We start from the raw sequence: 13,294 nt of genomic DNA on the forward strand, positions 1-13,294 counted from the left end.
GTTTCTGTGTTTCTTCCCTGGTATTAGATGGATCTAATGTGCTTTCTAGTCTAGAGAGTAATGACTTTATGAAGAAGGCATCCTTTGGTGCACAGAAACTAAAGACTCTTTACTCTCCAGTTCCTGGTTCTCCTTTGTAGTGGAGCCCCACTTGCTGTTGGTGGGCAATGGCGGGGCCGCCTTTCTGTCTGTTTGCCAGCAGTGGTCTTTGTCTGCTACAGCTGGCAGTTTGGCTTAGCCAGCCCTCTGTGATCAGAGCAGTGCCTTCTGCAGGTATCCTTGTGGGAAAGAACACCCTCCACCCACCCTGCCACAGTGGCTGGGCTTCAGGGTTAACAGCATGGTTGAGCATGGTTGATGCCACACTGGGGCTCTGTGAGTCACCCAGTGGCAGGGTGCACTCTGGCAATGAGTTACCACTGGTGCCCCCTGAAGGATGAGGTGCACAGCACCAGACTTGGTCACCTGTGGAGAGGAAGGAGCTCTCAGAACTGTCTCCTTAAAGCACCTCCCCATTTGGGATGAAACAGGGCTGTGAAAGCTGGAGAACCTCCCTCTGCCTACAAGGCAGCAAAGTCTGATGCTGCTGGGCCAAATGGGCTGGTGTGCAGGCAGGGCACAGAGAAGAGTCTTGGAGCTGAGCCACCAGTGAATGGGATGGAGCCTTTGGGGCTCCCAACAGTGCTTGACCTGTTGGGTTAAGGGAGAGCTGCAGAGGTATCATCCACCTGTCCTTTTTCCTTTGGAGAGAGCTCTGTTCAGCTTTCCCCTCTGATACCCCCTCCTGCTGCTTGCAAACCTCTTAAACTGCCTCCTCTGCTTCAGGTCTTAGCAGAACTTGTGGAGTATGCCTGTCCTCCATAAGTGGCTGGAGTTTCAGTCTCCCAGGGTGTTCCAACTGTCCCTGGTGTCCAGTCCCACTAATCATCAGAACCCAGTGCAATGTAAACTCATGCCCCCAGAGCAGATCTCCAGGGCTAGGTGTACAGAGTTCCTGAGCACCTGTCATGTCTCTGCTCCAGTCTTTTTCCTCCCACCTCTGGGCTGGAATGGGGGAAGGGCTTGGGTTCCACTTGGTCATGGCTCTGCTGCTTTACCCTTTTCTGTGTGGTCTTCTCTTCTTCACCAGGTATAAGTGGTCTGTTCTGCAGTCTTCAAGTCATTTTCAGGGTTAGTTGTATTTACTTAGTTGCTTCCTTGGTATGTGTGTGTAAGGTTTCCACCTTGCGTTCCTATTTCACCATTTTTGTTTTCCCTCCTGCAAGTAATAATAAACTTTTAAAAAATACAGGATTGAGATTTTAAGTATTAAAAGTAGACTGGTTATTGATAGTCTCTATACTACAGTATCTAGATACATTTTCCTTGAAATAATTTCCTTTTGTTAAATATCAAATATTAATTTTTTCATCTTGCTTTACTACATAGTAAGCTCCAGCCTCCATCTTAGTGGCTACCATTTCTCTCTATGATCTAATTTAACCTACATTTACTTTCTTTCCCTGCAGAAGTTAGAAGTCATTTGCCAAGCTCTATAAACATTTTATACTATTGATCAGCCAGTTTTAAACAGTTTGTCTCTGCTGCTTTTCTCACAATGATCCATACAAAAGAGATATCCCAAACGAGAGTACCCATTTCCCTGGGGTATATTACAGTTGGCAGTTGGGCAAAAAAATATTTATTGTAGGGCAGTTAACAGAATATAACCTGTAATGAGTAGCTGTTTGTTATTTGTACTATAGACAAATTCAGGAATTAAGTATGTCTAGCTACTTCTATGTCAGTTTAGTTTTGCTTACAAATAATGTTAAAATGGACATACTTATATATTTTCTTTTAATCTTTTTTTTTTGGTATCATTAATCTACAATTACAGAAAGAAAATTATGTTTACTAGGTTCCCCCCTTCACCAAGTCCCCCCCACCACATACCCCTTCACAGCCACTGTCCATCTGTGTAGTAAGATGCTGTAAAATCACTACTTGTCTTCTCTGTGTTGCACATCCCTCCCCGTGTCCCCCACGCACTATACATGCTAATTGTAATGCCCTGTTTCTTTTTCCCCGCCCTTATCCCTCCCTTCCCACCCATCGTCCCCAGTCCCTTTCCCTTTGGTAACTATTAGTCCATTCTTGGGTTCTATGATTCTGCTGCTGTTTTGTTCCTTCAGTTTTCCTTTGTTCTTATACTCCACATATGAGTGAAATCATTTGGTACTTGTCCTTCTCCACCTGGCTTATTTCACTGAGCATAATACCCTCTAGCTCCATCCATGTTGTTGCGAATGGTAGGATCTGGTTTTTTCTTATGGCTCCGTAATATTCCATTGTGTATATGGACATACTTATATTTGTGTGGGACATTCATGGACTCCAAAGTTTTCCCCATTATCTTAATAGTTTTTTAAGGGCCAGCGGACAATTCAGTTAAAATTAGAGTAATTAGGCTTGTAGCAGTCTTCTTAAATTTGACCATACACATCTCCCTTTTTGAAATAGCAATAGTTTTACATCAAATGTATTTTGATATAAAATTTGGGTATTCCATCAAATTCATTGATTCTGCTGGGTTTAAGTGACAAATATATAGGAAGCATTTTAATTTCCTGAAATATATATCAGTACATACTCTAGATAAGCAAGCAGTTTGGAATTTACCCAGAAAAGTTATGATTTCCTCTAATTTTGGGACATACTTATATTTATAAATTCAGATTTTGTTGAAAAATTAAATTGTGCACTGTGTTGGAGTTTGTGCTCTCTCCAGCATGTTTTCAAACATTCTTACTCTACTTTTATACTGCTCACAGATATATAAGGCCTCCTTAAAAATACTTAAAAAATCATAATATATAATAGATATTTTATTAAATGTATGAATTAAAATTATGAAACTTTAATGAAAGAAACTTTTGATTCTTTTAACAGAGAATTTTGATACAAAAAAGAATGAACTAACAAGGCAGGGCTTTATGGATCTGAATCTCATGGAAGCCAATGATCGAGACGGAGATCCTCGTGACCTTTGGGTAACTCTACACTCAATGGGCTACAATAAAGCTCTGGAATTGACAGAGGTAAAGCAATCTTAAAGTTTTGCAGTAGGCTTAATGTACATAATATTTTACCCCATGAACATTTTCCTAACACATTACTTTTGAATTTGGCATTCAAATCCTTGAACTTCAGTATATGAATGAATGCTGGGTGCAAGTGTATTTCTGCTCATTTATGCAAGTTCCTATTTTTACCTGAAATTTAGTTACTGCCACATTCAAATAATTCAGGAACAGAGGACTTTAAGCATATGAGATACAGGAAAAAATTGGTAATTTAAAATATTAATGTTTCTAATTTGGTGATGGCTATTTGAGTTGCTAAAGTCTCATTTCTATAGGGAAACTCTTTATCCTAGCAGAAGAAAGGCTGTCTTAGAATAAAGGGGAAATAAGTCTGTATGAGAACAGAATTCTGATCTTTTGACAAAGTATACACCTTGGGTTAATATTTGTAAAACACATGAGACAGTGCTTTGCTCATAAAAAGCACTAGGTATGCATAAGCTATCATTATTATTTATTAATGTGATAGGTGTAAAGTTGAATAAGACCTGCAGAGAATTGCAGAGGAATTTTATTGCAGAGGAATAATAAAAATTAGGCCTTCTAAAATTCTGTACTTTTGTGTCAGGTTTAAAATGAATAATTTAAGATTTTCAGACCACATATTAGACAATAATACATTTGTTTATATTCCTAAAATTAAAAATAGCATCTGTCCTTTCTATAAATAAATCGACTTAGGAGGGTAACACTGACATCAACAAATTTTAAGTTTTGGGTATATTGATTTAATTTTGGTTTGATGTTGATTGAATTCCTAGTTTTGATGTCATTCAAAATTCCTTATAAACCTCATTGAGAAGTTCTCTATAATTTTTTTTTTGCCATTTTTAGTAGCAGGAGGTAAATGGTTACAGTAACTTTTTATATCTTACTTTAACCTAGCATTCAGTGGACCCCACATTTTAACTATTGTGCAAAATCAGCATATAACCTGTGAATAATATTGTTTCTGCTACACATGCTTTCACTTAATAGAGAAACTAGTTAAGAGCGATTTAAGACATTTTAGAGCATATACTGATGTCATTGACCTTTGAAAACATAGGCAAGAAGTATTTCTCAGAAGAAACTTTCTTAATTTAAAATTTATTCATTTACTGAATTCATAATATATACTCCATTATTGAAAATTCAAAAGATAAAAATTTACATACAGTGAAAATGTCAAAGGGTGATGAGACCACTACTCAGTAACTAAAATAAAAAGACAAAACTGAGTTGATTGTTTACTGTAAGGGAGAGTTAGGCTGGCCAGTTCAGTCTCCCCATGCATAACAGAATGTCCATCTTATTTCTATAGGGTTTTGGGGAAGCATGGTTCCTTGGGTGAAACTATTGGTTGGCACTCCTCATTGCATTTATTGACCTGAGTCTTTCCTGATGCCTGACTTAAAAAAGTGGTTGGCTTGTGAAAATGTGTTCATTGTGATAAGTTGTTGCAGATCAGTTTAACAGGTTTAAAACAGTTCTAATGGCACTTGTTACCATGACAACAGAATAAATTTTTCATAAGTTTGTGGGAACTTTTTTATTCCATCTCCCCTTTTGGTTTTCATCCAGCTAAAGCTGTAGTAGAAACCATCAAAGATTCACTCAACCGTTATTGTTGATTGTCTTTGAAGAGGTTTCATCTGTGGAGATCTGATTTTCAGTTTGTGAGTTTTAAGACTCTAGACAATATTTAAACTTTGAGACAAACAGGTATTAGTATTATAAGAAGGGACTGGAGGATACTCCAGAATCAGATCCTAGATTTTTCCAGATTTAGTTACGAAAAGTCCCAAGGATTCCTCAAATCTATTTTGTATAACCTTTTGTAGTTAGCTCTTTTAATTAATTATAGATGGTTTTACTTGTAGTGTTCATCCAGGTACAACATGAAGTATTAGCATTGGTGCAGACTCTTCCTTGGTTGGTCAAGAGAAAAATCAAGTTTTTTTTATTATCTATAACTGCTTGAGTTAAAGAATTTAAACTGGCATGTTGTGCCTCAGGACTTAGACTATATTAATTACTATATCAACCAACATGAAGGAACAATTTTTTGGATGATCTGGAATGGAATTGCTATAGGAGTCTTTTCCCAGAAACGTTTTTATTCTTTTGGGGAGTATGTAAGGAAATATATAACCCATTGAAGGTACTGGATAGTCCTACCCTTGAAATAGCCTAAATAGTAGCTGTACAGAATAATTACCCTTGGTTCTGAGTTGGCATTAAATAATCAGTAGCTGATTTCTACATACTAGCTACACAAGAGATATAATCATTCTTAGCAGAACTGTTGGTATATTGTTTCTTTGTGTTGGGAGAATATTGTGTTGCATTTTGTATTTCTCATAGTTCAAATGCGTTTTTTTCCTTAAAGCCTAGCCTTAAGCAAGTTATTGTTACTAATAAGGAGAACATAATAGGTCAAGTTAGACATATGCCCTTAAATCAATAAAGAGGAAACCTTTGAATAAACAGGAGTGTGCAAATAAGACTATAACCTATAGTAGAATCTTGTTCCAATGGTCTTGAGAGGAAGCTGCTTACTTCTTATGCTCGTATGTTTTTCAGAGGTTCTTGCGTTAGCAGTTAATTCTGTGGACTGTTGACTGCTGGAGGTTCTCTGAAGAACCTCACTTTAGGATCTTTAAAGGATGTACCTTTCCAGTTCTGTTAAGACCCTTTTCATTTTTCTAGAGGTTTGGGAATGATAAAGACAAAAATGTTTTTGAGTAGGGAGCACACTTACATAATCTAAATTCATGAATAATTGTTTCAGTTAAATGTATCCCTTGTCACAGGATCAATTTGGTAAGTCTTAAATAGTCATGATGGTTGTAGCTTTTCAACAGGAAAATATTTTGACCCACCCTGAAAATAAATATACTATTACTAGTAGTATATATTCATAAACAATAGAGGGAGAGTCAACTGTATAAAATAAATTTGGAAATGCTCAGAAAGTCTTTTAGAGCATAATCACAGTTTATGTACCATAATTTTTCCAGGTTTAGTTATAAAGCATGGACTGACCACATCCTTCTTTATCCTAAGAAAGTTTTTCTTCAGTGCTTAATATTATTAGCCAGTTTGTTCCTATTGGATTGAGTTGTTTCATGGAAGATTTTATATCGTGTCCAAATGGCCATTTTGGTTTTGCCAGATCTTATCCTCATGGTTCTTACAACTTGATCATGGGCAGTGTTTCTTTTCAGAATTTGGCCTGCCAAGTTTTGTGTATCCATGATAGAATCCTTGAGCTTCTCCACGGATTTATTTAATTTTGTTCTTGTTGTTTTACATAAGGACTTTAGTCAGAGTATTCTGTTTAGTATAATGATCTGTTAGAAATATTTCTGAAGTATTTTTATAGTACTTTTAAAGTATTCCTATAGTATCTATAATATTTTAGCTTCTACAGAACTTCTTTTACTTTGAGTCTCTTCCTTCATGATAGCAGTTACTTTAGGTATTAAATAATGAATTTGTTCATTTTTAAAGGATGCTTGATAATGAAGAAAAAAACTTTTTTCTGTGGCATTTTTTAAAAGTCAGTTATTCTAAAAGCATACTGACTATTGGTTTATATATTTCACTCTCTTAATTTAGTGCTTTGGTATGCCTTAGAGTAAGCCACAGTTTAGTCATTTGAACTAATCCATTTTCTGGTAAAAAAATAGATTTTACAAAAGAGATTAGGCTACTTATTGTATGTTAAGTCTGGTATTGTCCTTTTTATTTTCTAATATAGGACTCATCAACAAACAGTATTAAATCAGGATCTGTTATTGGAGCATCCAAAAATTCTCTTCTGGGTATGGTACTTTTTGATTTATAGAATCACAATGAAGACATTCTCCTCATTCAGGAATGATTATAGAGTTGGACTGAGAGGTTTTCATTAGCAAATGATAATACAAGAAGGAAAAAAGAACAGTTTGTAATTAATCAATTGTTATAAAATTCTAGGTAATTTCTGTTAGCAATAGGGATTTATGCATATGGTAACATTTGACTTAAAGGAGTCATCTAAGATCTGAAGTTTTTTTTAACTAATTTAGTTCTGGCTTGTAATTGCTCTGAGACAAGGAGGTTATTAAATAAAGGAACTGACTTTGATTAGCAATAGTTCTTTGATATGCTCTGTTACTGAGTTAATATATCTAGAGCATGACCTAACATTTTTATGTTTGTAAAAAAAAGGATTTATGATCATCTAGGAAGACTCAGTCTATAGTCTTATGAGCTGTTTTCTCATTGGTTCGAATAGACCTGTAAAGTTCTTTGCCCATAGGGATTCTGTAACTATTTCTTTTTAAATTTATTAAATCATAAATAATGTAGGTAATTTAATGTCTAGGTGAGCTATAATTTGATCCCACCTATTAAATTAGTAGGTATTGTGTCACAAAGAATAACCAAAGTATAAGTTACAGATTGGTGTTTGAGAAAGGATTTAGGGTTGTCGGAAATCTCATTATTTGAATGGTTTTAGTGAACCAAGACAAAGCTTATTTTATTTTAAGTATTCTATAACATTGTGCACTCTCAGTTTGTCCCTCTATAGTCAGGCATACCCAATCACTTTGACTTTACTTTTCTTAGTAATTTTCCTAAATTTAGGTCTTAGAGTTAAGGAGTATCCATTCCCTAGATCAACCTATAAAGGCAGATCCTCTGTCAAAGAGCAACATAACATTTTTTATTGTTCTTACTACAAGGGCATTGTCCCTTTATCATTATAACTTAATAATTTGCTCTTTCATTAAATGTTGATAAGCAAAACACATGTCTAGTTTTTCCTCTTTTTTTTTAAATAATGATTTTATAGTATAATTCCTTTTAGAATTCAGAACTGGGAAATTCTTCCATTTTTTAGATTTGGAGAGCTATGTGACACATTATACTTTAGTTTCTTCTTGGCTAACAGGTAGTGAGATTCCAATTTTGTGCTAAATTTAAGTAGATACCCTAAGCCAGGCTTTATTACTACAGTCTTCCCCATCTTCCTTATTGTATATTAATAGTTTTACAATGAAAAATTTATGATGAATAGTTTTCTTGCTTGTTGTATTCTTCCTATATTAACTTAGTAGGAGAAAGAGAATAGGTAAATAAAAGATTAAGCCCATGAACAGAAAAAATAATATAGTTATAGGGCAACTTTTAGAGCAGATATTTTTTTTTTAAGATTTATAATATGTCTTTAACAAAGACCATTTAAGATTTTTATTTTCAGTGAATCTTTAAATATTAATACTGTTTGGTTGAATAACACTGATAACCAAGACTTGCAAAATGGCAAAATAATACCAGAATCTGAAAAACCAGTGCTGAAAAAATTAACCTTTAAAATTCCACATTCTTATAATTATTATAATTTTTTTAGAAATCTACATCATAAAATATTTTCACATTTATCACCTATTAGATATTTCTAACAACCCTTGACAGAATATATACTATTTATTCCCACATTTTCAATGAAGAAAGTAAGCCTCATAGAATTTGACTTCCCCAATTCATGTAACCAGTAAGTGGCAAAACCCAGTTACAAACCAAGTCCTCTGCTTTCTAGTCCAACGTTTTTTTTATTCTACTGTTCTTCTTAAAAAAGTGACTTTATTATTGCCAAAGAGTAGAGTCATTAAAAACTTGAAAAAATAAATGTGTCTATTGATGTTCTACTAACTTCATACTTTTATCTTTTGTCCCTCAAATAATAAGATGTCCATCAATGTGTACACTTAATTCAACAAATATTTATTGAATGCCTACCATGTGGCAAGCCTGTAATAAAGAGGCACTGAGGATACAATGAATAAAGTAGTCAAAATTTTGCTCTCATGGAATTCACATTCTGTGAAGGATGATGATTGATTAAGTGGAAAATAAATAAAGCCATTTCAAAAATGTTTTAAAAATAAGCCACAGGCCAAAGTAGAGAACAGTGGGGCAGTAAGGGAGATTGGGAGACCAGAGCTGCTCTTGCTGCAAAGGTGATACCTGAATTTTAATCTGATGGAGGAGAATGAGGTACCATGTAAAAAGATACATAAAAATAACTTCATTTGTTCTAGGATCTGAAAGATCAGGGTAGATGGATCATAGTGAGCCAGGAGACTGGGTTGGATAGAGAGGCAAAGGTTACTGTGCATAGCATCTTGTAGGCTATGGCAAAGACTAAAAGGTAGTATTAACCTTAAAAATAAACTATCTAAAAATTATTTTTAAACTATTATTTTACCATCAAACATGGATTTGTGTGGGAATAGCAGACAATTGCAACTTGGGACAAGCAAGCTATGGCAACCCACAGGCACCTCTGGAGAACAAAGGAGAGGACCCCCCTTTTATAAAGGAAAGGGCTGAATTGGGAGGGCTGTTATAAGGAAAAAGTCCACTGGAGGAAAATGGAAGTCCCATGTATTGTGGCTTCTCATTGGCTGAATAATGATAGTTTCTCACAGGCTGGGCTGTTACTGGGGGAGCAGAAACTCTTCCTCTTGCTGGAGAGTAAAGTAGCTAAAACAGTGTGGGTTTGTAAGATACCCATCTCTTCTTTCCAGTGAAGCCTGCAATTGATAAGGCATGGTAGGTATGAGATTTCCCCTGTGGCCTCCTGATGCCATGTCAGTGAGGTTTCCCTTTATTAATTTCTAATTTTCATAGTAGATATTAGAAAAATAAATTTCCAAATGCAGTAAAATTTTTTAGATATTAAATTTTAAAGATCCTTTTACACTAACTTTGTAATGTAGATTTATTTTTCTACGTTTAGTTCTTTTTGTTGCTTTATATCCATGATTAAGTTTCAACTGTAAACATACTAATTCCTTTAGAGCCTTTTGATGAGTTCTTTCCATAGCCTTAAAGTTAGAAAAGGAAATTAAATTAAATAATATGACATATTTTAGCTTTAAACCAAATGGAAGGGGTGGTACTGTGACTTAAAGGAGGCATTACTGATTTGCTAGAAGTTTTAGTTTTTTTTCCTTTTCTGTGAACATTATCAGTTAATATGTTTTAAAAAATCATAATTTCAAGGTTTTTTACTCAATTCGTAGTACTAAAATTTTCCCCTAAAAGTATACCAGAAGGACAAGTAAAAGGTGAAGTGAATCTTTGCATGTCACATGATTAATATAGTAATAAGAAATAATTTATTTTTAATTCTATCAAAAGGCTAAAACAAGGTTTGCTTTTTCTTCGTATCAGGCATGCCCATTTGTCATCGACATCTATGCAGACAAATGCAAGCCAAGAATTAAAGCTGTCTATATGGAGGCATGCAGTGGGCAACTTGAGAAGGCAATTTGTAAATCTGTCCTTAGCAAAGGCGATGCTAAAATAATGGATGGCTATGAAAATATAATTGTACATACTTATAAACATGACACCTGGATAACATCAGTTATTGAAAACAAGGTATCAGTTATGAGGTGATTCTCCTCATAACTGCAGTGTTTACTAATATGTCCTAATATGTCCTATCTTCTTTCTTACTTTATTCTTCTATAGTAATTAAATATCATATTGTATTAATAATATTTATAATGGGAGTTATTCTTTTTCCTTCTCAGGTTTCTAACTCAAGTTGGGCATGATAATTTTTATATTATTTTAAAGGTTTGAAATAATTATTTTTCTCTTAAAATATGAAAATTAAATATTTGAAGATCTAAGAATATAGAGCATAATCTGGGTATGAGGTATTTTATTTGTTACTAAAAATTTTCATACACACATAACCATTTGAGATAATAGACCTGGTGTTTTAAAAATATATAAACAAAATAGGAAAAAAAAATTACCCCTGCTTTTTACACAAACTTAGCAATATCAGAAATCTTACGGACAACCATCATTTAATCTAATTAAATATTAGATTTATTGACTCAGACCTATCTTTATGAAGCCAATGATTTCTAGCTTTGGTCATCTCCCCTGCTTCTATCGATATTGAAGGTCAAGAGAATACATGCATAAATTCTTTAAGTCAGAGATACCCAGTTTTCTAGAAATTAAAAATTTCCATAAGCCTTTACTCAAGATGGCTGAGATTTTAGGCCTGCTGGCTTATTTCCTTTAGTTTCTAGGTGAAACTTACATTTCTAAAAGTGCTTAAGGTCTGGCTGAGAAGTGAGTCAGTGTGCATGTATAATATGTGAGTAACTTCTGGTCACAGCGGGGGTCCCTAGAAAATACAGCATGGCCTCTACTTTCAAGGAGTTTGTGGGCTTTGTGGGCAGGCAAAGTTAATATTCTCAAAGAAATCAGAGAATGAATGTTAAATTATATAGTACTGTTTGAGCAATAGAGTTTTATTTTACTTGAATCTCTTGTAGTTGGTGTTAATTTGGGCTATGTAAGTTGGAGAAGGGGACTGTGATGTGGAATTTGAGCATGTGGTATGAGGTGTGAAAAAATACTAGGATTTGATATGCAGGGAGGCAGCCTTTAGGAGCAGGGAAACAATGGATGGAGAAACATTAAGGAAAGGAAAGTGGGAGAATACCTGCTTTGCAGAAACAAGGAGCTCTATTGTTGGGGGTGGGTATTAGGAAAGTAAATAACAGGTAGAATGGGTCCAGATTATATACATTATTTGAAAACAAGGTAGAGACATTTAAACTTGACAAAAATAAGCTAGGGACCCTAGCTAGTAGATTGCAGTCTTCAAAAGGATCATAAAGCTTTAGAAAGTCATTCCTAAGTTCCAGCATGTTTTCCTTTCTGTCTTCTGTGTTTTATTAAGATTTAAAGGTTGGAAGGGAGTCACTACTTTATCCTAATCCCTCTGCTCTGTATTTACCTATGGTTTCTCAACCCTTTACTTCCTTTTCCTTCAAGGAAAATTAAACTTCCCTTCACCAAAATGAGGTAATAATAATATTTGAGAGCTTGCCATGTGCCAGGACTTTACATTTATTAATGCATTTCCTTTTCACAACAACCCAATGAGGTAAGTACTATCCCCATTTTACACACAAGGAAACTGGAGCACAGGGACATTAAGTAACTTGCAAAAGGTCATACAGCTAAGTAGTAGAAGTGCTGAGAAATGAATCCAGGTAGTCCTATGTTATACTGCCTCTTTGTAGTCATCAGGGAGTGATTGAAGGTTCTTTAGCAGGGAATACTTTGACTCCTGCATTTCTCTCATTTACCAGCTTCACTCTGCTTTCTCTTGCTTCCTATCTATCCTAGAGGCCTGTCTATTATCTATGATCTATTATCTCAAGTATCCTTTCTACCATAAGGTCTTCCTTGATACCCCAATCTGAACTAATGTTTCTGTGTTTTTATAATGTCTTCTGTGTTTCTATAAAACCTGTGAATACCTCTAATCACAAGACTTACAAAGTGTTTTGTAATTACCATTTTGTCTGTATTTATTAAAGAAAGGGGTAGCAACTTATGAAATCTTTTTTTTTACAGTCAGATAATAAAGTGATTATTCATGTCAACAATGAGCTAAGTAAAAACTGCATAAACAACAGAGGACTTAACATATTTGCAGTAGAAGTGGCACCAAAATCTACGATGGTAATGTGTTGTTTTCTAATTAAAGCCTTTTGTGTTATCAATTTGAGAAACATTTTTAGTCTTAATGCTATGAATAAATGTGTAAATGAAATAAGGTTAGAAAAAAAATTATCTTAAGTATGATTTGTATTAGCATCATCCTATACTAGAAGTTAGGAGACTGGTTCTAATCCAGTTCTCACTATTTGGTTGAATAATTATGGCCTGTTCCCTTCACCTCTCTGTTCCTGTCCCTTTAAATGTAAATTAATATAATACCACCAGCTTTAGGTACTCCACAAGATTAATGTAAAGACAAACATAAAATAATATTCATGAAAGCACTTTTGAACATCACATAAAAACATAAATTAGTGTTGTTGATAGTAATAGGAATTTTCATAATCCAAAATATTTTTATATATGTTGTTAAGATTTTCTAAGATAACCTGAAAGAGAAAATGCCTTTGAGTATCCAACTAAGTCAAGAGCCAGGAACAGCTGGAGTTCTGGTGTTGGCAGAACTCTGAGAGTTTCAGGCAGGAGTTCAAAGGCAGGAACAGGTTAGTAGACCCTGAAACTGGTCTAGTGAAGGGTAAAAAGCTTTCTATTCATACCTTTTCTTCCTCCATACTATCCATGAAATC

At 34.6% G+C, this 13,294-nt stretch overlaps 1 protein-coding gene across 7 annotated transcripts in view; it reads left to right on the top strand.

Moving 5' to 3' along the window:
• EFCAB7 (EF-hand calcium binding domain 7) overlaps positions 1 to 13,294 on the top strand; it is a 55,945-nt gene that overhangs the window by 39,285 nt on the left and 3,366 nt on the right. For 6 of the 7 annotated variants that reach the window (XM_037024289.2, XM_073234063.1, XM_017648467.3 and 3 more), the window contains 3 exons: positions 2,932 to 3,080; positions 10,338 to 10,547; positions 12,561 to 12,668. In XM_037024289.2, coding sequence (XP_036880184.1) covers positions 2,932 to 3,080; positions 10,338 to 10,547; positions 12,561 to 12,668 — 467 coding nt within the window. Of the gene's footprint in view, positions 1 to 2,931; positions 3,081 to 10,337; positions 10,562 to 12,560; positions 12,669 to 13,294 lie in introns of all 7 variants that reach the window. The other variant, XR_012130192.1, reaches the window with a different exon arrangement.

This window comes from Manis javanica, chromosome 4, assembly GCF_040802235.1.
Source record: "Manis javanica isolate MJ-LG chromosome 4, MJ_LKY, whole genome shotgun sequence".
Lineage (NCBI taxonomy): Eukaryota > Metazoa > Chordata > Mammalia > Pholidota > Manidae > Manis > Manis javanica.